The sequence below is a fragment of the Bos indicus x Bos taurus genome, chromosome 11, assembly GCF_003369695.1.
Source record: "Bos indicus x Bos taurus breed Angus x Brahman F1 hybrid chromosome 11, Bos_hybrid_MaternalHap_v2.0, whole genome shotgun sequence".
In the NCBI taxonomy this organism is placed as follows: Eukaryota; Metazoa; Chordata; class Mammalia; order Artiodactyla; family Bovidae; genus Bos; species Bos indicus x Bos taurus.
In genome coordinates, this window is record NC_040086.1 from 26,482,501 (window position 1) to 26,507,956 (window position 25,456).

General features: G+C 38.9%; 2 protein-coding genes across 6 annotated transcripts in view; one reads left to right on the forward strand and one right to left on the reverse strand.

Annotated features, from left to right (window-relative positions):
• PREPL (prolyl endopeptidase like) overlaps positions 1 to 1,872 on the reverse strand; it is a 38,538-nt gene extending 36,666 nt beyond the window's left edge. The window contains exons 1-2 of one of the 4 annotated variants that reach the window (XM_027555148.1): positions 1,695 to 1,872; positions 1 to 404 (exon numbers count right to left, since the gene is read on the reverse strand). The exon at positions 1 to 404 is cut by the window's left edge and continues 138 nt beyond it. In XM_027555148.1, the coding sequence (XP_027410949.1) occupies positions 1 to 81 (81 nt within the window). In that variant the 5' untranslated portion in view covers positions 82 to 404; positions 1,695 to 1,872. The remainder of the gene's footprint in view (positions 405 to 1,694) is intronic. The other 3 variants (XM_027555147.1, XM_027555149.1, XM_027555150.1) reach the window with 3 other exon arrangements.
• Positions 1,873 to 2,179: 307 nt separating this feature from the next.
• Positions 2,180 to 25,456, forward strand: part of CAMKMT (calmodulin-lysine N-methyltransferase) — a 439,963-nt gene continuing 416,686 nt past the window's right edge. Inside the window, exons 1-2 of one of the 2 annotated variants that reach the window (XM_027555153.1) lie at positions 2,180 to 2,457; positions 17,263 to 17,435. In XM_027555153.1, coding sequence (XP_027410954.1) covers positions 2,320 to 2,457; positions 17,263 to 17,435 — 311 coding nt within the window. In that variant the 5' untranslated portion in view covers positions 2,180 to 2,319. The remainder of the gene's footprint in view (positions 2,458 to 17,262; positions 17,436 to 25,456) is intronic. The other variant, XM_027555152.1, reaches the window with a different exon arrangement.

Consider the following 25,456-nt stretch of genomic DNA (forward strand, 5'->3'; position numbering starts at 1 on the left):
GTGCTCTTTCTGCATGCATTTCCCAAGATGAGGAATACTATACTTCAAAGCTTGGAGAAACAATTTGCTCTTCTGCTGCATGGTATCAAAGTCCCTGGTTTACGCTCCCTTAGGGGCTGCCAGCACATGAATGATTTTCATAGGGATGACTGTACAGTGTGGGTTCTCAGAGCATCTAAGATCTGCAGTTCTTAACTTTCCCCTTTGGGGCTGTGGTTACAAATAACTGGTTACAAATAACTGCAGACAGCTGATAACTCAGGCTAAAAGTATTGAAAACTTGTACAAGTTAGTTTCATTCAAGTCATACTTCTTGGCAGATGTAACTTAAATGTCTCTTTAGTAAGGTCAATCTTATCAGGCTCAAACTATGCAGCACTCATTCTGGTACACACATGGGCAAACTAAAAAAAAAAAACAAAACAAACGAAAAAACAAAATAAAAATCTGCAATAAATACAAAGACTTCATGGGGGCATCTCAGAAACTCTGAGGGCTTTTAAAGGCAAACCGGCTTTGATTTTACAGAATTCAGGTATTGGGTTGGTCAAAAAGTTCCTTCCAGTTTTTCACAAGATGTTATGGAGAAACCTAAATGAACTTTTTGGCCAACCCAATATATGCAGGATGAACTGGAAAAGACTAATTACTGAATAAAGGTAGAGAAGGGATTAGTATTTGAGTATTTGCTACATGCCAGATGCTTTTATATACTTGATCTAATTTAAACTTCATAGGAACCTGATAGAGTAGCTATTATGTTGATCTTACAGGTGAGCAAACTGTGGCTCAGGGAGGTTTAAGCAACTACCCCAGGTCACCTCTACAGAAAGTGATAGAGGAATGTCTATCTGCAAATAAAAACAACTGGACTTTGATGTTAAAAACGGGATTAGCTCCAAAAAACACTTGAGGATGCACACAGGAAATGTGATGCCATCGGTCTTCTATTGGAAAGCCCGTTCTTTTTAACCTATCTAGCAAGGTAAGTAAGGCTAGTGAGTAGTTAAGTCAGAGAAACCTGGGTTCAGGTCTTCACTCCTGCACTTAGCACCTGTGCTTAGTTTCCTCGTGTGTAAAACAGAGATAATGACCCCACTAACTATTCTAAGGATGAAACAATAGTTTATGTTTAACCCTTAATCAAGTGCCCGGACCGCAGTAACCACTCAGTAACCGTTGGCTACTATTTTTTGGACAGAAATATCTAGATACGTTGCACACTGCTGAATGTCATCATGAAAGTCTTCCACAAAATGTTTCTGGGTAGCAAAGGGAAAATACTGCGTCAGCTTCACCACAGCTCGGATCCGCTACGAAGTAGCAAAATAAAGGAGAGTGGAAATAGGGAATGAGCAGCCAATACCAGCAAAAACAAAGAAATTAAATAAAGTATGAGAAAATAAAAGAAAGGCTCTAAATGACTACATCCCTGCCGGCAGCCTCCATCCATCCATCTTTCACCCGCAGGGAGAAGACAGCCGGTTAACGATGGGGGTAGGGCAGACACACGGGTATTCCTGGGAGAACCTATTCGTTTTCCCTGTGCATCCGAGGCGAGAGAGTGGTACCAGGTGTCACGCAGTTAAGTGACATCGGTCAAAAATCTAGGACCAAAGGACTGAGGGATGGCTGGATGGGGAGAGGAAGAGGTGAAGGGACGAGACCCCCAGCCTACGCCCCCCAATACGTACGCAAATTGAAAGTCAGCCTGGCTCTAGATACCGAAACGAGTAAAGGCACGCCCAGAGGACCCGAAGCTCTCAGGAAGGAGTGCAGCTGTCACCTCGACCGCGTCCTGCCGAAGTCTGCGTTCTGCAGCTAGCAGAACCACTGCCTACCCAGTGTCGCCGAGAGCTAGTTTGCAGCACGCGTTCTACGTAACTCCCAACTAGCACGAGCTCTAAGCAGATTCCACCATATTTATTGTGGTCAAGAATGGATTTTTCTCCTTCTGAGATCATTATTACTCAAAATACAAATCTTTTGGATCTTTGCTAGTCTTCAGAACTCGAGATGAAACAGGAGAGAGGAGAACAAAAAGGGGCAGGGTCGCGCTAGATCTGCCACAGTTCTCGCACCCTCTGGTCTGCCCTCACTCAAGATGGCCACCAGCAAAATGGTGCAGTGACGAGAGTCGCGCTGCCCTGGTTGCTAAGGAGACGCGACTACCGGAAATGCGGCATTCGGGGAGGGCTCGGGAGCTAGGGCAGAGGGAGGGAGGCCTGGCGTCACAGGTCCTGACTGGGAAGAAGTAGGCAGGTCCTGGCAGGGGAGAGCTGTGGCGGCGGGATCTCGGGTATAAGAGGCTCTAGCGGGATGGAATCTCAAGTCTCTGACGCCGCTGTCGGTCAAGCAGAGCAGACGGCAGGCGAGGGCCAGGCAAACAGCGGCGCCGCTCCGGGACCCGCAGCCTCGGCGTCCTTGGGTGCCGCCAGGTGGAAGCTCCTGCGGCAGGTAAGGGAGAGCCCTCTTAATTCACTATTGCCTCTGGCCAATCCCCTTGCAAGCGATCTGTAGCTCGTCTACCCTTGGAAGCTCGGGGAGTTCCCTCAATTTTACCGGGAGCCGCCTGAGGAGCGCCCCCTTGGTTCGTTCACCTACGGGTCCCACCAAAAAGGGAGGCTTCAGGTGGCATCGGTAGGGAGGGGGCAGCCAAAGCTGAGTCCTGGGAAACTCCAATCGAAGTAGAAGATTCCTTCCTAGACATTAGTCTGCATCTGAGGGACTTTTCTTCTTGCCCGCCAGTAGGGTTGGTGGAACCGCCGCTCCGCAGCCCATACTGCTCTTTTCTGCTTCTGTTTTACTTTCTTCCCCTGATTTCTTCTCCTTTCTTCTTAACTCCTGTTTCTAGCCCCAAATCTGGCCCCTCTTTTGGTGATCAGCGTGGTTGACTGTGTAGGGACTGTGACGTTGCACGTGTTGCTTCGGTTTCTTCCGTGGAGCTGAGAGCCAAGGGAGTTGTAAGAGTTGCCCCCGCCCACCCCTTCTCTTCCACGCGATAGTTACTTGTTTATCTTCTGGTTTGAAGTGATCAGTGAAATCCTTGGCGTCTCTGTGTGTTGTTTACTGGCTGTTATCTTTTAGCACTTCGAAGATGCCGCTGTTGTTGGTAACTTCAGTGGTGTGCCAGTGTGAAAATTTTCTTATTTGACATCACTGACACTCCTTGCCAAGGTGCTTGAAGTGAAATCTGTTGTTGATACGTCAATGTTATGCTTCTGCCTGGGGTTTCCTGCTGAAACCTTTTTTCAGTAGGACACTTTGCGTTTCTGATTTGTGTTTGAAGAAGAGTTTCTCAGCTACTGCCACTTTATTTGAGATTGTGTGTTTAGTATTTTGGGGGTTACTTTGTTTGCAGTTGTCTGGAGTCATCTTTTCATACTGTGGCCTTCCAATGCTGTCATGACACACTCAAAGACCTTTTCTTTGCTGACACATTGACAGCCCTTGCAGAGCATTCATGATCTGGTTTTGCTGTTGATGTTACAAATGGTATTATAGGATAATAAAATGCATGTCCTTATAGATCATTATTGTAGGAACTTTCTGTAGTGAAGTAAACAAAGTTGAATTATCAAAATAGTAAATTAAGGCTTAAAAATGATCAATCAAACCTTATTATGATGACAAATGATTCTTAGTAAAAATTCTAGTTGACCGTCATTTATATTCATTCTGAGTTGCTGTCTACTTTAGCATAAGAGTGAGTTTCAGCCGTGGCTGCCATTTGAACTCCCCTCACACTTGGAAATTTAATGTTTTGGTATATTTGTGCTCACTGCTTAGAGTCTTTCTATCTTCTTCTCTACTTAATAAATGACTGTTCATCTTTCAGATCTCTGTGTCAATCTCCTCTTATGTGATGCCTCTGCTGACTCCTCTGGGCTGAGTTAGACCCATAGGTGACTCTATGCCTAACCCCTTTTCACATTATTTTATGACCATTTCATTAGAATCCATCGTTCTCATGAGAATAGGAGTTCTCCCCCGGGAAAGGTGTTATTTTATTAACCTCCATCTTCTGCACAGGGCCTGGGTAGTTAATTTTTAGTAGATAACTGTTATGTGTTGTGGAAAGCCTGAGAATAAGGACAGTCTTTAAAGTGGCCCACAGGATCTTATCCTCAGTGTATTGTATCAGTGAGCTATCGCTGAGTAACAAATAACCGCACCATCGGATATTAATACATACACATACTGTTGTATGCAACGCCATTACATACATCACATGCTGTTGCACACAACAGTGAGCATTTATTCTGTTTATGAGCCACTGACAGGCTGCGATCAGCTGAGTGGCTCTAGGCTGCATGCTTGGTCCACATGCCTCTAATCCTGAGATCAGTTAGTTAACATGTTTTCATGGTGATGACAGAGGTATAAGAGAGCAAATGCAACCACTGAAACATATTAATATTTTAAATATTTACTAATATCCTGTTGGTCAAAATAAGAATCTTAGTCAAGGGGGCAGAGAAAATATGTTTTTTTTTTTTTTTCTTGGAGAGGGCAGGGGAGAAAGTGAATCTTTTTCTGTAATAACTGAATCTACCATGTGTTTTAAACATTTTCAGGCTCTTAGTAAATATGTTTCAAGTGAACAGACCATTTGTATCTTGTGAGCATTCAGAACTGGAAAACTGAGAAATCTGAACAATACTAGAGATATGAATTATTTTTCTCTTTCTTATGGGACATCTTCATGACATCTGCTTCAGTCAGTCAGTTCAGTCACTCAGTCATGTCTGACTCTTTGCGACCCCATGAACCGCAGCACGCCAGGCCTCCCTGTCCATCACCAACTCCTGGAGTCCACCCATACCCATGTCCATCGAGTCGGTGACACCATCCAACCATCTCATCCTCTGTCATCCCCTTCTCCTCCTGCCCTCAATCTTTCCCAGCATCAGGGTCTTTTCCAATGAGTCAGCTCTTTGCATCAGGTGGCCAAAGTATTGGAGTTTCAGCTTCAACATCAGTCCTTCCAATGAATATTCAGGACTGATCTCCTTTAGGATGGACTGGTTGGATCTTCTTGCAGTCCAAGGGACTCTCAAGAGTCTTCTCCAATACTACAGTTCAAAAGCATCCATTCTTCGGCGCTCAGCTTTCTTTATAGTCCAAGTCTCACATCTATACATGACCACTGGAAAAACCATAGCCTTGACTAGATGGACCTTTGTTGGCAAAGTAATGTCTCTGCTTTTTAATATGCTGTCTAGGTTGGTCATAACTTTCCTTCCAAGGAGTAAGTGTCTTTTAATTTCATGGCTGCAGTCACCATCTGCAGTGATTTGGGAGCCCCCCAAAATAAAGTCTTACACTGTTTCCATCTTTTCCCCATCTATTTCCCATGAAGTGATGGGACCAGATGCCATAATCTTAGTTTTGTGAATGTTGAGCTTTAAGTCAACTTTTTCACTCTCCTCTTTCACTTTCATCAAGAGGCTCTTTAGTTCTTCTTCACTTTCTGCCATAAGGGTGGTGTCATCTGCATATCTGAGGTCATTGATATTTGTCTCGGCAGTCTTGATTCCAGCTTGTGCTTCATCCAGCCCAGTGTTTCTCATGATGTACTCTGCATAGAAGTTAAATAAGTAGGGTGACAATATACAGCCTTGACGTACTCCTTTTCCTATTTGGAACCAGTTTGTTGTTCCATGTCCAGTTCTAACAGTTGCTTCCTGACCTGCATACAGGTTTGCCAAGAGGCAGGTCAGGTGGTCTGGTATTCCCATCTCTTTCAGAATTTTCCACAGTTTATTGTGGCCTACACAGTGAAAGGCTTTGGCATAGTCAATAAAGCAGAAATAGATGTTTTTCTGAAACTCTCTTGCTTTTTCTATGACATCTGCTCATGTCTCCTTTTTCTCCTCACAATTCTGTGTTTCCACTAGGGCTCCAGTGCTATCTCATGGCCCTCTACCTTAACTGTCCAATATTTTCTGTATTTTACAATTAATATTCTTGGAGAGAAAATCTGGTTGACCTAGTTCATCATTTAATACCAGGTCACATGATAAATTGCTGACTTTTGAATCTAGTGCCTACTTGAATCAGATGAGGTCTGGAAGTCTATGGATCAATATCAATAGAGGCTGTGGATATTGTTCTTTTTTCTTCTTTGTTGGGTTTGACTATCTGATGGCAAAAATAGCTACCTCATCATCCACCCAGCTAGTGATCCAGAAGAAATAACCCTTTTCCCTAACACCCAAATCATTTCCTCCAAAACGATTCTAATAGTCCAAGTTTGAACCAATTGCTGTTTCTAGGAGAATTGTGCACTTTGACCCGGGTCATCAGCCCACACTGTGGCAAGGAAAATAATAACCCTGCCATTATTGCGTAGAGTGAGGGAGGGGCATTTCCCAAGAGGACGGGATATAGAGCAGATGAAAAAGTAGCAGTGACCCTTCCATGCTTACGCACATCTCATAACCACCTACAGAATGAATAAGAGGGCCTAGACGTCTGCATACTTGGCTGAAGAATCCGATTAATGGAATATTTTATAGTACAATTTAAATTAAAGCAGGTAATATACATTTGACTGTCAATGCAGAAAGAGACAGGATGATTTCTAGAATAGAATGTAATACAATTTGATTTTAGTCCCAGATCTACCTATGATGATGAGCAACCTATTTGTACCTCATTTGTAAATGAGGGAGTGGGACTAGATTTCTTTAAGATCTCTTCCGTTTCTGATTATTTTATTTTATTTTATTATTTATTTATTTCTTTTTTTCGTTTCTGATTATTTTAAAGCGAAATTATTTTCCAGGGTTAGGAATAAACTAATTGTCTATTTTCTAATCCTATTATGATTTCCTAACAAAGAATTTGATTTATGTTTAACATTTAAAAACAGCTTATGGGGACTTTCCTGGTGGTCCAGTGGGTAAGACTCCTTGCTCCCAATGCAGGGGACCTGGGTTTGATCCCTGTTCAGGAAACTGGATCCCACATGCCACAACTGAGAGTTTGCATGCCGCAACTAAAAAGATTGCTCATGCTGAAACTAAAGATCCCACAAGCCACTAAGACCTGTTGCATCCAAATAAATAAATACTAAAAAAAATAGCTATGTACTGGGTAAAATGGGCATCCAGGTGAGATCATCACAGTACATTTATCAGAAAACTGATTTTTACGGTATCAAAGAGAGCAATCTAAAAATATAAACAGTATGTATAGTATGAGCCATTGAAAACTTATTCATAGCTATATGTATATGCATAGATGGATGTTTAAATGTGCTGTTCCCAAACGGTAGAATTTTGAGTGGGTTTTTACTCTTCTATATTTAACCTTCTTTTCCAGTGAACCTGATGATTTTCAAACCATTTTTCATCTGTTCCCAGGTGTGTAGTTTTAATTATAACATCTTTGAAATTGGGATATGTCTATTAGTTGATGGCATCCCAGTCAATAGGCAACCTATTCTATGTAACATCAGAAGGAAGGAAAAAAATTGAATCTTATAATCAATGATGTATTGTATTTGATGAAATATAGTCAGGGAAAGAGAGAATTGGTTTTTTGAGAAAAAATTGAAGACCACTGACTACCAGAAAAACAATTCCATGTGAGTGACCAAAATCCTTCCCAGAACAAGATGCTAAACAATAGGAGTACCTGTTACCTCATTGACTAATTGAGAAAGTTGGTTAAAAAGGTCAGTCATGAAAATGATACATATGCTAAAATGAAGCTACAATCTGAGTGTCAAATTGTCCTAAATAATTATAGTTAGTTCTCTTAAGTTTATACAGCTGGCTTTCCACAATGAAATTGGTAGTAAACTTTTAAGCAACTTAACTTCTCAAGCAAACTTACCTTTATCTTTCCAAAACATTCAACTTAACTTTTATGGAAGAAACATAAAAATAAAATGGAATAATGATTACCACTCCTCATAATTATTATTTCATTACTTTTTTTAATATTTAATGCATGACAATAATAAGAACAGCTGGTGTAAAAAGCTTGTGAAAAAGGCCAATTAACTTGGCAACCAGCTCAGTGGGGAAGGGCAGGAATAGCACCTTGGCACTATTCAGTTCACATGGCCCAGTCTGAATATTTAATAGAGGGAACAGAGAGGGCCCATGAATTCAGAGTCAGTTACAAGAGATGTGCTGTGTTTTGTGTCCTGTTTATGTCTCTCAGTTCCTTGATAGAAAATGGCAAACAGACACCAAGAAACCATGTCTTAGGAATGGTTGTGCCTATCGATCTTGCACTGAGAATTGTGGTTTAGATTCCTATGTAAGTGAGGAGTTGAGCGATGGACTCTTCATTGGTTTTTATTGGCATCACTAGGGATCACTTCGGAGAAGGCAATGGCACCCCACTCCAGTACTCTTGCCTGGAAAATCCCATGGATGGAGGAGCCTGGTGGGCTGCAGTCCGTGGGGTCGCTAAGAGTCGGACACAACTGAGCGACTTCACTTTCACTTTTCACTTTCATGCATTGGAGAAGGAAATGGCAACCCACTCCAGCGTTCTTGCCTGGAGAATCCCAGGGACGGGGGAGCCTGGTGGGCTGCTGTCTATGGGGTTGCACAGAGTTGGACACGACTGAAGTGACTTAGCAGCAGCAGCAGCAGCAGCAGCAGCAGCAGGGATCACTTTCTACAGCAGCAGCTGAACAGGGTCATTCGTGCTCTTTCATTCCTTTTTTTTTTTTTTAATTTTATACATCGTTGTGTTTATAAGGATTTTTCACATTGTTGAAGTTAAACTTACATTTCAATTGATTTTAGAACTTTATACTGCTATATAGTCACAGATGACATAGATTTTTGTGTGCTCTGTGGAACATACTTTAACCTTAAGCATCTAAATTGTAATGCTCACCCCTGACCCCCACAGTTCAAACCTTATTGACATATACATCAGTGACTGGAGGAGATTTTCTTTTTTTATGTTTCTGAGTTATTAAGATTAATAATTGGTTTTTATTTGATTCCTTAAAAATATTTAGGAATATGCTTTAGGTTAAAAATGGTGAACGGGAATGTTTTCTTGAGTTAGAAGTATGTAGCTTGTCAATCTGAAAACAAAATATTCCACCAATAATTATTTTGAAAGAAATGGACTTTAAAAAGTTTCTTTATTTTTGGCTTAGCAGCTACGGTTGGCTGTCTCTATAGGGCGGGCTTAGTTCCTCCTGGCATGTGTGATCTTCCCAGACCAGAGATCAAACCCCTGTCCCCAGCATTGACAGGCAGATTCTTAACCACTGGAACAGCGGGGAAGTCCTTGAAATAAATGAACTTTTCACTGTGCAGCAAAGAAAATAAAAAGTTTAGAAGGCTCCAAGTGTGAAAGCATGTGTCTTTTTACATTCTCAGAGCTGTAAAATTTGTTAGACTATTAATCAATAGTCTTCCTAAGAGTAAATATAACAGTTTTCCAGAGATTAAATACTTTAACACCCATTCCATGCTGAATATTTTTATTTGGCTCATTTTTATTATTTAAGTTAAGACCAGAAATCTATGATTTATTTTAATTCCTAAAAAGTTTTGAGTCCTAAAAATGATGCTTTTATATGAATTTTTCTAAGAGTAAAAAAATTCACCATTTGAAAGTTTCAGCTTTATTGAGATATACCTGACAAATCATATTGTAAACTACACAATGTGATGATTTGATATATGTATACATTGTGAAAGTATTCCCCACCCCCACCCCCAATGAGTTAACACCTTTTTGGTTATTGTTGAAAACATTTTCATTCATTTCTTTTTTTGAAGCTTTCAAACAACTGAATGTTTTCACTTTGTCTACCTGGTTTTCATTGCCTTCTTGTTCCTTCTGAATTCTCTGTGGCAAAGAGAGGCTATATTCCTTTTTCACATCTAGTTTTTTGTCATTTTTGAAAGCTGCTCTCTATAGGTAATTTTTGACTTCACAATTCTAGCTCAGACCGCAAACTTTATTTATAAGGTATATAACCTTTTATATCTGAACTTTGAGTATTTTCCTTCACCACCCCATCCCATAATTCCATTTGATTATTCCTTAGGGGGTTGGAAGGCAATTATTATTTACTTAGGGGGTTGGAAGGCAATATTCTAAAAGCGGTAGCTGACAAGATTATACCTTGATGGGAAATTTAAATATCCTCTCAAGTCACAAAGCTGCAGACATTTTTGATGACCTTGAAATAACTGAATCAGTAGTAATCTGAATTGATCTCCATTGCATATGATTACCTTTACTGAGTAGTGTATGCTGCTAAGCTGCTAAGTCGCTTCAGTCGTGTCCAACTCTGTGCGACCCCATAGACGGCAGCCCACAAGGCTTCCCCGAACCTGGGGTTCTCCAGGCAAGAACACTGGAGTGGGTTGCCATTTCCTTCTCCAATGCATGAAAGTGAAAAGTGAAAGTGAAGTCACTCAGTCATGTCCGACTCTAGCAACCCCATGGACTGCAGCCCACCAGGCTCCTCCCTCCATGGGATTTTCTAGGCCCCACTGGAGTGGGGTGCCATTGCCTTCTCCAGAGTAGTGTATAGATTATGTAAATAAATTTTCCCTTTTATTTATTCTAAATATATTTTTTACTTTCTTTGAGAATTACCTTGTTGTCATATTGTAGATCATGGAATTTACTAAACTATAAAAGCCTCTTCCAATTTTATACATGTGTTGATTTAATAACTTTTTACCTTAGTGATTTGTAATGTCATTACCTTGATGTCAGAGTAATTTAATTAGTATAAAAAGGCATTTGATTTTTGGACATTAATTGGACGAGATATGTGGCAATTTATAATATCTACATTTTACACTTTATAACAATTTTTTTTTTGGGAGTAAGGTTTGTTTCAGATCAGATCAGATCAGTCGCTCAGTCGTGTCCGACTCTTTGCGATCCCATGAACACAGCATGCCAGGCCTCCCTGTCCATCACCAACTCCCGGAGTTCACTGAGACTCACGTCCATCGAGTCAGTGATGCCATCCAGCCATCTCATCCTCTGTCGTCCCCTTCTCCTCTTGTTCCCAATCCCTCCCAGCATCAGTCTTTTCCAATGAGTCAACTCTTCGCATGATGTGTTTTTCTTCCTCATAATCATAGATGATAGATAACAATAAGACTGTATTTTTGGTAAAACCTTTTAAAACAATTCATCCTTTTATTTATTTTTAAAATTTTATTTATGTATTTCATCTTTGGCTGTGCTGGGTCGTCATTGCTCTGCGGGCTTTTTCTCTAGTTGGGGAGAACAGGGGCTACTTGCTAGCTGCAGTGCACAGGTTTTTCATGGTGGTGGCTTCTGCTGTCATGGAGCACTGGCTCTAGGGCGCACAGGCTTCAGTATTTGTGGCTCTCGGGCTCTAGAACACAACTCAATAGTTGTGATGTCAGGGCTTAGTTGCTCCAAGGCACGTGGGATCTTCCTGGATCAGGGATCTAGCCCATGTCATCTGCATTGGCAGGCAGATTCTTTACCACCAAGCTACCAGGGAAGCCCACCCTTTTATTTTTAAAGGAAACTCTCTAACAGGTCAAAGAGAGGCAACTTTTCTGATGTTCCATTTAAAAAAATCAACCTTATAAACCTTCTATATAATATAAAAAATTTAAGCCTATTTTTTCCCTCAAGGTATATTATTCAAGTTGGTATGGTTTCTTGCTTGGTTCTGATCTCAGTTTGCCTTTATGTAGTCAGGATTCCTTTTCAGATAAGAGAAACAACTCTAGCTATTTTAAGCAGAAAAGGGCTTTATAAAGGGAATTAAATGCTCATAAAATCTTTGGAGGAACTAAAGGAACCTACAAAGAATGAGTCCCAGAACAACACAAAAGCTGGCCTGCCAAGAGAGATGCTACCGCTACCAAAATGAAGAACTTGAGCTTCTTTCTGGGATCATTTCACATTGTGTGTGATCTCTGGTGATCAAGAAGCTGTTTCTAGAACTGTAGACTCCAGAAGTACACCTTGCCTGTTCTGTGTCTACCAGCAAAGGTTTGTCACTTGTACGGCCTCTGTGTGTGTGTGCATGTGTGTGTGTGTGCGCACATGCTCCATTACTCAGTCTTTCACTCTCCACTAAATTAGAGTGTGAACATTGGAACCTCTGCTAAAGCTGCTGAAGATCCAAATGTCTTTAGAACTGTTCTTACTAGCACACATTGCAGAAATGGATCTTTCTTCTTTCCATCTTTCTTTCTTTCAAATCTCATGTTAGTCCATCTGGTTAGCTAAACCAAAAGCACATCTGAAACTGACTTCTAGGGATTCTGGGAAATGTGGTTTCTAGCTTTAGCATAGGAAGGTATCTTAAAGGAAGTGGAAATGTGATGTTTGGTGCCAGGCTACCACATTCTCCACAGGAAAAGGTGTTGAAAGTTCAAGTTCTGTAGTCAGATAGCCTGAATTTGCTTCTTACTAGCTTTCTGACCTTGAGCAAATTACCATTCCTTTTCATTAGCTTCCTCTGTCACATAATAGGTATCTATCTCATGGAGTTATTTGAGAATTTAATGAAGAGTGTGGTTAAGACTTAAATTAATTCTTACTTGGATGTTTGCTGTCATTTGCTGGTGAATAGTCTGGACTTGGAGTTTTCTTTGTGGTAAAATTTTTATTTATGCATTTTATTTTTAAAATAGTTTAGGACCGTTTAGACTTTCAGTTTCTGCTTGTGTCAATTTTGGTTAGTTGTATTTTTCCAGGAATTTGTCCATTTCATCTAAATTTTCGAAGTTAGTCTTCATAATATTCCTTTGCATTTTTTAATGCCTGTAGGATCTATAGTGATCTCCTTATGTCATTGAAATTTATACCTTCTTTCTTTTTTCCTTAATAGCTTCATCAGGGGTTTATCAGTTTTATTAATCTCTTCAGAGAACCATCCCTTGATGTTGTTAATCCCCCCTGCTTTGTTTGTTTTCTGCTTTATTAGCTTTTACTCTTTTGAGGACTTAATTTGTTCTTTTTCGAGTTTTTGCAATGGATACTCAGCTTACTGATTTTTAGCTTTTCCATATATTTCCCTCTTAGTATGGATTTAGCCATCTATGGGGTCCCACAGAGTCGGACACGACTGAAGCGACTTAGCAGCAGCAGCAGCAGCAGCAGCAGCAGCAGCAGCTACATTTCATGTTTTGAAATGTATTTTTATTATTCAGTTCAAAATGCTTTCTAATTTCCATTGTGTGTTTTTTGATTCGTTGATCATTTAGAAGTCTATTGCTTAACTTCCAAGTATATTTAGTTTTAGATATCTTTTTAGTTATATTTAACTTATGACTATTAGAGTGCTTTATATATTAAAGAAACTTCATAGGAAATGTCAGATATATGCAAAATTGGAAATAATACTTTAATAGCTATTCAGGTATCTATCAGTTCAGTTCAATCACTCAGTTGTGTCTGACTCCTTGTGACCCCATGGACTGCAGCACGCCAGGCTTCCCTGTCCATCACCAACTTCCAGAGTTTACTCAAACTCAAGACCATTGAGTTGGTGATGCCACCCAACCATCTCACCCTCTGTCATCCTGGTCTCCTCCCGCCTTCAATCTTTCCCAGCATCAGGGACTTTTCAAATGAGTCAGTTTTTTCACATCAAGTGGCCAAAGTATTGGAGTTTCAGCTTCAACAGCAATCCTTCCAATGAATATTCAGGACTGATCTCCTTTAGGATGGACTGGTTGGATCTCCTTGCAGTCCAAGGGACTCGCAAGAGTCTTCTCCAACACCACAGTTCAAAAGCATCAATTCTTCAGTGCTCAGCTTTCTTTATAGTCCAACTCTCATATCCATATATGACTACTGGAAAAACCATAGCTTTGACTAGATGGACATTTGTTGGCAAAGTAGTGTCTCTGCGTTTTAATATGCTGTCTAGGTTGGTCATAACTTTTCTTCCAAGGAGCAAGCGTCTTTTAATTTCATGGCTGCAATCACTATCTTCTGTGATTTTGGAGCCAAAAAAAAAAAAAAAGTCTGTCACTGTTTCCATTATTTCCCCATCTATTTGCCATGAAGTGATGGGACCTGATGCCATGATCTTAGTTTTTTAAATGTTGAGTTTTAAGCCAACTTTTTCACTCTCCTCTTTCACTTTCATCAAGAGGCTCTTTAGTTCTTTGCTTTCTGCCCTAAGAGTGGTGTCATCTGCGTGTCTGAGGTTACTGATATTTCTCCCAGCAATCTTGATCCCAGCTTGTGCTTCCTCCAGCCCAGCATTTCTCATGATGTACTCTGCATAGAAGTTAAATAAGCAGGGTGACAATATACAGCCTTGACGTACTCCTTTCCTATTTTGGAACCAGTCTGTTGTTCCATGTTCAGTTCTAACTGTTGCTTCTTGACCTGCATACAGATTTCTCAGGAGGCAGGTCAGGTGGTCTGGTATTCTCATCTCTTTAAGAATTTTCCACAGTTTGTTGTGATCCACACAGTCAAAGGCTTTGGCATAGTCTAAAGCAGAAGTAGGTGATTTTTTGGAACTCTCTTGCTTTTTCAGTGACCCAATGGATGTTGGCAATTTGATCTCTGGTTCCTCTGCCTTTTCTAAATCCAGCTTGAACATCTGGAAGTTCATGGTTCATGTACTGTTGAAGCCTGGCTTGGAGAATTTTGAGCATTACTTTGCTAGCATGTGAGATGAGTGCAATTCTGTGGTAGTTTGAGCATTCTTTGGCATTGCCTTTCTTTGGGATTGGAATGAAAACTGACCTTTTCCAGTCGTGTGGCCACTGCTGAGTTTTCCAAATTTGCTGGCATATTGAGTGCAGCACTTTCACAGCATCATCTTTCAGGATTTGAAATAGCTCAATTGGAATTCCATCACCTGCACTAGCTTTGTTCGTAGTGATGCTTCCTAAGGCCCACTTGATTTCACATTCCAGGATGTCTGGCTCTAGGTGAGTGATCACACCATCGTGATTATCTGGGTTGTGAAGATCTTTTTTGTACAGTTCTTCTGTGTATTCTTGCCAGCTCTTCTTAATATCTTCAGCTTCTTTTAGGTCCATACCATTTCTGTCCTTTATTGAGCCCATCTTTGCATGAAATTGTTCCCTTGGTTTCTCTTATTTTCTTGAAGAGATCTCTAGTCTTTCCCATTCTGTTGTTTTCCTCTATTTCTTTGCATTGATTACTGAGGAAGATTTCTATAATCTTCAACTGTTTTTAACTCTGGACTACTTCAATTCATTTCTAATCTCTTATTATGCAACTCTCACCAGATTATTTTGAAGTGAATCTCAGATAACTGAGCTACCATTTTCAGATAACAACTGAGATAACAGATAATCTCAGATAACATTTTTCTATAACTATTTCAGTATGTACTTACACAAGATAACATTAAAAAATGATTGCAATGCCAAATCCTATGCAGAATAATTCTTTGATGATCTGGTCAGTTTCCAAATTTTCTCCATTGTCTCCTAATTTTTTTTACAGTTTAATTTTTTTGAAAACAGGATCCAAATTAAATTCCAAATATTGTTATTATTGATGTGTTTAAGTCTTTTTAATCTATTAATAAATATTCCCTTGACATGTCTCTATTCCAGCCCTTGCTGTCTATTTTAGAAGAAACTGGGTGTTTTGCAGAGTTTCCCATAACTTGAATTTTGCTAATTGCACTTGATCAATGAGTTCCTCTACCCCTGCATTTCGTATTTTCCATTAGAGATTTGATGAAACTCAGATTTGATATTTTTTGTTTTGTTTAGTTGGTCAAGATAATGGTGGTGTGAAATTTCATCAGTACTCACAGGGATGTGTGGTCATTTCCTTATCATGATTACCTTGGTTCATGAATTCATGAGGGAGTTGAAAATGGTGATGTTCTGTTGTTCTTTCTTCATTTATTACTTGGGCTCTTCCATTTGGATGCTCTCAGTTATAGTTTATATAGGAAAAACAGATAAATATTTGATTCTTTCTCTTCAATTACTATTTTCAAAATAAATTGGTTCTTTGCATTCTTCAGTGGTCAGCAGTGAGGCATTTAAAAATTACCATTATGAACTAATGTGTTTCAGTTTAGTTACATTTATTATCTGTGTTAATATTCACAGTATCCCATCTTTGGCCAATGGACCCTTTCTCTATTGTCTCTTGAATCCTTTTGATATAACCCCTAATTCTGTAAGGCTTTCTTGTTTTCTTGTGTGCATGATGTTCCAGGCTTATCTTGTATAATTCCTGGCATTCTTCCTCAGCTTGCCTGCCTTATCTTAGTTCCTTGAATGTTTAGTTGCTCAGTCATGTCTGACTCTTTGCAACCCCATGGACTATAGCCCACTAGGCTCCTCTGTCCATGGGGATTCTCCAGGCAAGAAAGAATGCTGAGTGGGTTCCCATGCTCTCCTCCAGGGGATCTTCCCAACGCAGGGATTGAACCCATGTCTCCTGCATTGCAGACAGATTCTTTACCATCGGAACCACCAGGGAAGCATCTTGGTTCCTTAACCAGGGATTATTAAACCCATGCCCTTGGCAGTGAAAGCTGGGAGTCCCAGCCACTGGACCACTAGGGAATTCCCCTTACTTTGATTTAATAAAAATTGTCATTTAGAGACAGCAGTATATGCATTAAGTGGGTTCATTGCTGCTAGTTTGGGCATTGGTTTTAGACCTTTTCAGTGGTCAGATGTAGGTAATACATGTATAGTTTTAAAAAATAGAATACATCATTAATTTATATTATACTTCATTCACATTCAGAGCTACAGTGTTTTTGCTTAACCTCATTAATCTTAACAGCTGTATTGCCTTTCTGTCTTATTTAAGAGCCCAGTTTGCAATGACACCAACAAAATTACTTATTTGGTTTATCTTAACACACACACACACACACACACACACACACACACCGGCTCAGAATAGCATACTGCTCCTGACTAGGTAGTATGCTTTGAAATTCAACTTTTACCCCCTAATTCTACAAACTGTTGAAAGTGCTGCTTGTCTTCTCAGACCTTCCTTTTGGAATTGAATGTCTCACAGGAAGAGTGGTCACAAAAGCCAGACTCTTCTCACTAGATTTACCTTGTTAGATATTAGACTGGTAGATCTTCAGTATTGTCCTTGTTCTCTGATGCCTTTGAGTAGTGTTTTAAAATGTTTTATGCATCTTTTCTAGTTGTTTTCAGTAAGACTTTGGTCTGAATTATCTGCCATTATCAGAAATGAAAGTCCCCTTACCTCCTAAATGTTGAACGTTGTATTTATATAATATTTGTGACCACAATATTTGGTTTTATTTCAAAGGTTCTGAAACAAAAACACCTGGATGACTGTCTACGACATATATCTGTAAGAAGATTTGAATCATTTAATCTGTTTTCAGTAACAGAAGTCAAAAAAAGGGAAACTGAAGAGGAAGCTGGCGCCTGGGTCCAATATACAAGCATCTTCTATCCTGAATACAGTATTTTCGTAAGGTAAACATCACTCCAGTTAAGATTTTTTTTTAAGCATTTTTCTCTTGTAAAAGAAAAACAATCTACCAAGAATCGAATTGTTCATTCTATTGAATTTGCAAGTAGTCTTTATCAGAATTTAGGTTTTATAACTTTGTGTTTGGAAATACTCCTTTAACTGGGTCTTGCTATGTTCTCAGAACTAAAGAAAAAACATTCCAAGGAATGTATTGGCATTTGGAGATAAAATTCAAATCAAAGAGTTCATTTAACCGTTTTCTCATAACATTTGATATGAAAAAAAAGCCAAGTTCTTCTTGAGCCTGAAGTGAAAACAGACTTTTTCCAAACTACTCTTTAAGTAGTAGTTATTTGAAAAATCAAGCTTTGGTATTTTTCCTATTCATGTTTTGTCACTTTCAGAAGAATCTTAAGAATAGGAGGAGAAAATTCAGCTGAAAGCAGTGATATTGTGAAAAGCATACAGACTGTTCTGGTTTTAAAAATCATTAGAAAAGAGTGGAGAGTTAAGATACCATTTTTACAGAATTAATTTTTCTCTCCCAGTTATAGTCTAGCATGTTGCAACATTACTTCAGGTGTTTGATTTTTATAAAATCTGCCTTTCTTGACAAGATTACACATTTTGAAAGGAAGGGAGAAGCACATTTACAGTAATTGTAGAAAGAGCAAAAAGCATTTTAAGTGGAAATATGTCTGAATACAGTTTAGGTGAGTTTAGGAATAATTTTAAGAAAAATGTTTTCACAAAGGATGTCTATTTATAGTATATGTTTCTTGAACTATTTTAGTTTAAGATATCTAAGCTTTGAAAGATACTGTAACAGCTGAATATTTAGGATTTGGATAAAAATTGATTAGGGTGGTCAGGGAAGTACAGTTAGGGTCTGGTTTCATAATACTGCTTTACTGAAAATTCTAAATAGGGATAAAAACTTGGGGGTTTGTGTACATTCATTGTGAAATTCTAATGAGAACACCTCAATTGCCTGGCATTTGTGATGGAGATGATTAGCTTAGTCCTTGATTAGGAAGGAAAGAAAACTGTATTAAATACTTACTGTATGCCAGGTATAGCGCCAGGTGCTTTGATGTATTCTAATTCATGTACTCCTTCCAATAAATCTGTGAAGCGGGAATGAAGATAATTAAACAATTGGAAGATAGAGTCTATAAGGATATTAAAGAGAAGGAGAAACAGTAAGGTATAAAGTTCTAAAACTTATCTTCTGCCTCCACTGTGATAAGAGGCAATAAGTGTGAACTGTGCCAAGAATAACTTCCTGACGTCTTCAAGGCCCTGGTAAGACTTAGCCAGAGAAAATGTGAACTCTTCTGTTCCTAGGAGTTTTCAAAATAAGACATTGTTTCATACTTGGAGAATACTTGGTGGAGATGACCTTGATGTAGAAGCAAGACTCTTCTCCAGCAGTGTGGCTCTTTGTGATATAACCGTTTTTGAAAGAATAAATATTTCTATGTAAATATTACACTAAATCCTATAGAAAGATTCTTTCTAGAAAGAAGACAGGTGGCTGAGCTAGAATTTTGGCACAATGGCTGCCAAGATTTTTTCTCTTTTCTCCAAACTAGCTGGTATCTCGCCACATCAGTAAACATATAGAATTCTAGAACTGAATTATGATCTTAGAATAAAAGTATATAATCATAGCAACATTAATAATGGCTGACAGTTGAGTGCCGGGCCTCGTGACAAGCACTTTTGTGAGTGGTTTACATGTACTAGCTTATTTAATTCACACAGCATCTTATGGGTAAATGCTGTTTTTATCTTCATTTTACAGATGAGAATATAAATAAGTTGATTGAGATCACACAGCCAGTAATTGATTGTGACCCTATTCAAACACTGGTGGTCTGGTTTCTCACCTGTACTTAAAAAAATTTTTGTTTTGAATTAATTACAGACTCTTAGGAAGTTGCAAAAGTATACGAGGAGTTCCGTGGACCCTTCCCTCAGCTATCTCCATCAGTAACATCTTATATAATGATAGTCACAGCTTGAACTTTTAACTTCTGCACATCCTGCCTCTTGTAAGTCAGTCTTGTATTCATTTTTCAGATGAAGGGATTGAGATCTGTCATACATATAATTTCACAAGCAAATCATTGCCATTGCCATCTCCAGGGGGTCTCCCTGACTCAGGAATTGAACAAAGCTCTCCTGCATTGCAGGCAGATTCTTTACCAGCTGGGCCACCAGGGAAGCGCATGTACCCTGTGAGTGTTCAGTAAATAAAAACTTGTGATGGAATGGTTTGCTTATGAAATTATATATGTGACAGATTGTCCTTATACATGGAGGTATCATAGGTACCCCTTTAAAACTTGGCAAGATTGGCAACTGAGGCAAGTGTGGATACTGAATTTATATTTAAAAAGTACAGTTTTAATGTTAGTAATATTAACAGCAGGGGTGACTATTAAAACAGCTTTTGTTCTCTTGTGTTTTATTTTGTATTTTAGGAGGAACTTTATGTGTGTGTTGTGTTCAGTAGCTAGGTCGTGTCTGACTCTTTGCAGCCCTGTGGCCTGCAGCCTGCAGCCAGGCTTCCCTGTCCTTCACATCTCCTGGAGTTTGCTCAGATTCATATCCATTGAGTTGGTGATGCTAGCTAACCATCTCATCCTCTGCCACCCCCTTCCCCTTTTGCCTTCAATCTTTCCCAGTATCAGGTTCTTTTCCAGTGAGTCGGCTCTTTGAATCAGGTGGCCAAGATACTGGAGCTTCAGCTTCAGCAAATCCTAAAAGATGATGCTGTTAAAAGTGCTGCACTCATTATGTTAGTAAATTTGGAAAACTCAGCAGTGGCCACAGGACTAGAAAAGGTCGGTTTTCATTCCAATCCCAAAGAAAGTGAGAGTATTGTGCCAAAGAATGTTCAAACCATTAGACAGTTGCTCTCATTTCACGTGCTCATAAGGTTAGGGTCAAAATCCTTCTTCAAGCTAGGCTTCAACACTATGTGAACCGAGAACTTCCAGGTGTACAAGCTGGATTTAGAAAAGGCAGAGGAACCAGAGATCAAATTGCCAACATTAGTTGGCTTGTCAAGAAAGCAAGGGAATTCCAAAAAAACATCTACTTCTGCTTCATTGACTATGCAAAAGCCTTTGTGTGTGTGGATCACAGCAGACTGCAGAAGGAACTTTATAGCACCTTCAAAATGTGATGCAGTGTATGTAGAAAATAGTTCATTGGGTCATGTTTTTCATGAAGCTTAAATCACAGATATGGGCCAGTTATAATCTAATTTTCTAGGTTATTTTAAACTCCAATCATGATTATGTAGTTTGCTTGCATATACATATAATCAGAGTTTCAATAAATCAAAATGTTCCCTTGATATTTTTTAAAATGTTCATATTTTAATGTACAAATAATGTACAAATCTAGTTTCCTCTAACTAGTAGGTGTAAGACTGAAAAAATAAGGCTTTAGCCATTTATTTTTGAAAGAGCTCCAAAGTAAGTTGCATCTAGAATCATGTTTTTTAAACCTTGTCCTTCTGAAAATCTTTGTTCTTATGCAGCCTTTGAGGACCCATTCCACTCTCTGGCTTACTTTTTCTAATTTTGGGGGACCACCTTTTTTTGTAATCAAGGTAAAAAGTAATCATTTTAACCACTTTGAATTGTGCAGTTAGTGGTTTTTAGTACATTTACAATGTTGTGGAACCATCACCACTCTCTAATTTCAAAAATTTTTCATCACCATGAAATGAAGCCCCATTCCCATTACTAGTAACTCTCCATCTTACTCCTTCCTCTTCCTCCTGGCAACCACTTACCAACTTTCTATCTATACGCTGCTGCTGCTAAGTCGCTTCAGTCATGTCCGACTCTGTGCGACCCCAGAGATGGCAGCCCACCAGGCTCCCCCATCCCTGGGATTCTCCAGGCAGGAACACTGGAGTGGGTTGCCATTTCCTTCTCCAATGCATGAAAGGGAAAGGTGAAGGTGAAGTCGCTCAGTTGTGTCCCCTATTCTGGACATTTTATATAGGTAGAATCATATGATATATGCCCTTTTATGTTTGGCTTCTTTCACTTAACGTAATGTGTTTTGATTAATCTATGTTACAGCATATATCAATACTCCTTTCCTTTTTAATGGCTGAATAATATTCCAGTGTATGGACAATACCATATTTTGTCTATCCATTCATCAGTTGATGAACATTTGGGTAATTTCTATTTTTTGGCTATTATGAATAATGGTACTAAGAGACTTACTTGGTGATCCAGTGGTCAAGAATCTGCCTGCTAATGCAGGGAACTCAGGTTTAGTCAGGGAACTGAGAGCCCACATGATTCAGAGCAACTAAGCCCGTGTACCACAACTGATGAGCCCACGCTCTACAGCCTGTGAACCACAACTACTGAACCCATATACCCAGCTACTGAAGCCCGCATGCCTACATCCCATGCTCTGTAACAACAGAAGCCACCACAATGAAAAGATTGCCCGCCACAACTAAAGTAGCCCTTGCTTGCCACGACTAGAGAAAGCTTATGTGCAGCAGTGAAGACCCAGCAGAGACAGAAATAAAATAAAAATTTTTTTAAAAAAGAGAGAAAAATAATGCTACTATGAACATTCATGTATACGTTTTTATGTGAATATATAATTTTTTAATTCTCTTAGGTGTGTCCTGAGGGGCAAGATTATACCTGAATATATAACTTTTTAAATCATAGGTGTTTCCTGAGGGGCAAGATTACTGGGTCATATAGTAACTCTTTGTTTAACTTTTTGAAGAATGTCCAAATTGTTTTCTGCAGTGGCTGTGCCATTTTACCTACTAGGAATATAAGAGAGTTCTAGTTTCTCCCCATGCATGCAAGCTCCTATGATTTTTCCTATATTATTGTTATTTTTATTATTGCCATTCTAGTGTGAAGTGATACCTTACTGTTGTTTTGATTTGTAGTCCCCCAGTGACTAAGTATGTTTTACGTTTTTTCATGTGCTCATTGGCCATTTGTATATCTTATTTGCAGAAATGTCTCTTCAAGTCCTTTGCCCATTTTTATTAAGGTTGTTTTTCTCTGTTGTTGAATTGTGAGAGTTCTTTATATATTCTGGATACTTGAACCATATCAGATGTGTGATTTGCAAATAATTTGTCTCATCTTGTGGTTTATCTTTTCACTTTCTTGATAGTGTCCTTTGGTGTATAGAAGTTTTCAGTTTTGTTCAAGTTCAATGTATCTATTTTATTTTATTTTTTTTTCATTTGTTGCTTGTGTGTTATGGTGCCATATTTAGCCCTCGTTTACTTTTAACCTCTAGTTTCAATCTCTTGTACTTTTATGAGTGAAAGTTACTCAGTCATGTCTGACTCTTTGCAACCCCATGGACTGTAGCCCGCTAGGCTCCTCTGTCCATGGGATTCTCCAGGAAAGAGTACTGGAGCAGGTTGCCATTCCCTTCTCCAGGAGATCTTCCCAAATCAGGGATCGAACCCACGTCTTCTGCATTGCAGGTGGTTTCTTTACCATCTGAGCCACCAGGTAGGATTCAAATTTTTCTCTGGTAGCTTTTTTTTTTGCTCTTCAAATAATTATTTGCCCTAGTGACTTGCTCCTTATTTCTTACTCCAAGGGCCATTCCCGGGAAAAATCAAAGGTCCTTAGTACTAGCATAGCTTTAGGTGCTTGTAAAAATGGCTGGTTGACTTTTGGAGGAAGAAACTGGCTACTGGTAAATTTTCTTTCAGCTTTATTGAGATGTAATTGACATATATTGACATATATTTATTGAGATATAATTAACATATACCATTGTGTAAATTTAGGATATATTCTGTGTTGACTTCAATCACTTATCTATTGTAGAATGATTAGCACCATACTATTAGCTAACACCCCTATCATGTCACATAATTATCATTTCTTTTTTGTGGTTAAAGACCTAGGAAGCAGTTAAAGCTTTGGAATTTAGGAGAAACATGGAGTGAACTTTTTATATCATGGCTATGTTAGCAAAAAGTTGTCATCATTATATAACATTAATTATCAGTGTAATGGAAAGATTGAAGTTTGAGAAGTTCCCTTCCTTCTTGAGAAGTTCAGAAGTTCCAGTACAGTAGATATTGGAACCTACTTGGAACCTACCAACCACATTATCCAAGCAAAACTGTTTACCTGCTTAGGTAAACAGTTGAAAGATGAAGGTAGACAAGATCTTATAGAGTTGACACTTGAATAAAGTAGATATTATTGTTGTTGTTCAATTGCTAAGTCGTGTCTGACTCTTTGCAATCCTATAGACTATAGTCTGCCAGACTTCTATGTCCATGGAGTTTTTCAGGGTTGCCATTTCTTTTCCCTGGGCATCTTCCTGACCCAGGTCTTGAACCTGCATCTCCTGCGTTAGCAGGTGGCTTCTGCACTCCTGAGCCACCAGGGAAGCCTGAATGAAGTAAATGATTCTGAACAAAGAACAATCCTTAGGTTTGGAGCAAAAGAAAGGGAACCTGAAATAATCAAACTGAATATTTACCACACTGTGTCCATGGTAGTTTTCTTACAGTTAGCACTAATCTGTATACCATTGAGGACAATGATTGTTGACCTTTTTCTTTCATGAGATGCCATCTTTTAGGGTTTCTCAACTTCATAGATAATTGCTTTTCTTCTTGTAAGTTTTTAGAGGTATGGGATTAGTTCTCCTGTTTCTCTGTCCCTGATTCGATTTAATGTCACAGGGTTTACTTTCTGTTCTTGGCTTCAACAAATAAGGATTCTTGGCTTTATGTTCTTGGCTTTCAGGAAGATGAGTTTTGTGTCACTTTCTGTTTTGAATACTGCCTTTAACTTTTAAACATGCATTTTACCTTGATTATTCCAGTTTCTGCTGTTTAGAAATATTTAACTTGTTGCAAAATATATGTACCTTTTTTTACTCTTGTCTCAGATTTCTTTTCAAATGCTTATTTCATCCTGATAGAGAGGGAGAGACAAAGTGCATGAGAGAATCTCTTTATTAAAACTAGACCATAAAGCAATTGCTGTTTTAGGTATTTATCCTAAGGAAATAATCAGAAAAGATCTCAATGCTGTTTCTATAAGGACGTTTGTTGAAGTAATATGCATAAAGCGTAATAGTGGGCATAGTCTAAAAATCCAACATAAGATGTTGGTTCAACAAATTGTGGTGCAATTATTTACTGGACTACTTGGCAGCCATTAAAATCATGTTGCAGGAGAATATTTAATAATGTGAGAAACTTTATAATATGTTAAGTGAAAAAAGTACAAATTGCAAAATTGTATGGACAGTGTGCTCTGCTATTTAATGACAGGTCTGTGAACGTAGCATAAAATTTGAAGGCTATATACCAAACTATTAACTGTAGTTACCTCTGCATGATAGGATTATGGGCAGTTTTTCCTTGAGGAAGCTATATATTGCTTTGGTCTTCAGGAAAAAAAAAAGTTTTGAGCTCTATACTGTATTGCTGGTCATTTTAATAGCTTCATCTTGTGTTTCAGATGTTAAATGCTTTGTTCTTTCTCTTCTGACATGTGTGCTATGGTTTTTTCCAGGTTACCGTAAATAACCTCTTCTAGAATCTTGCATCCACAGAGAAGATTCAGAATCTTCATACCAGTGATGAAAGTTGGATTTGTGGTTGATAGCTTCATTGCTTTAGGTTATGATACTGTTGAGGCCAATAGTAATGGCAGATAACTTTCTGCATTCTCCCTTCATCACTCTTTGAAAGAACTAGGTCTCTGCGATAGAAATAAAAAGTTCTTCTGAGAAGGGTATTGCAGTTGACATGTATTTTCTTACTGTATCTATTAGCTCTCTAGGGCTCCCAGAACAAAACACTGCAGTTTGGATGGCTTTAACAGCAAGTTTGTTTGCTCACAGTTTGGAGTCTGGGAGCCTTAGATCTAGGTGTTGCAGGCTTGGTTTCATCCAAGGCCTCCTTGACGTGTATGGGGCTGCGCTCTTGCTGCCTCTTCCCGTGGTTGTCTTTCTGTGC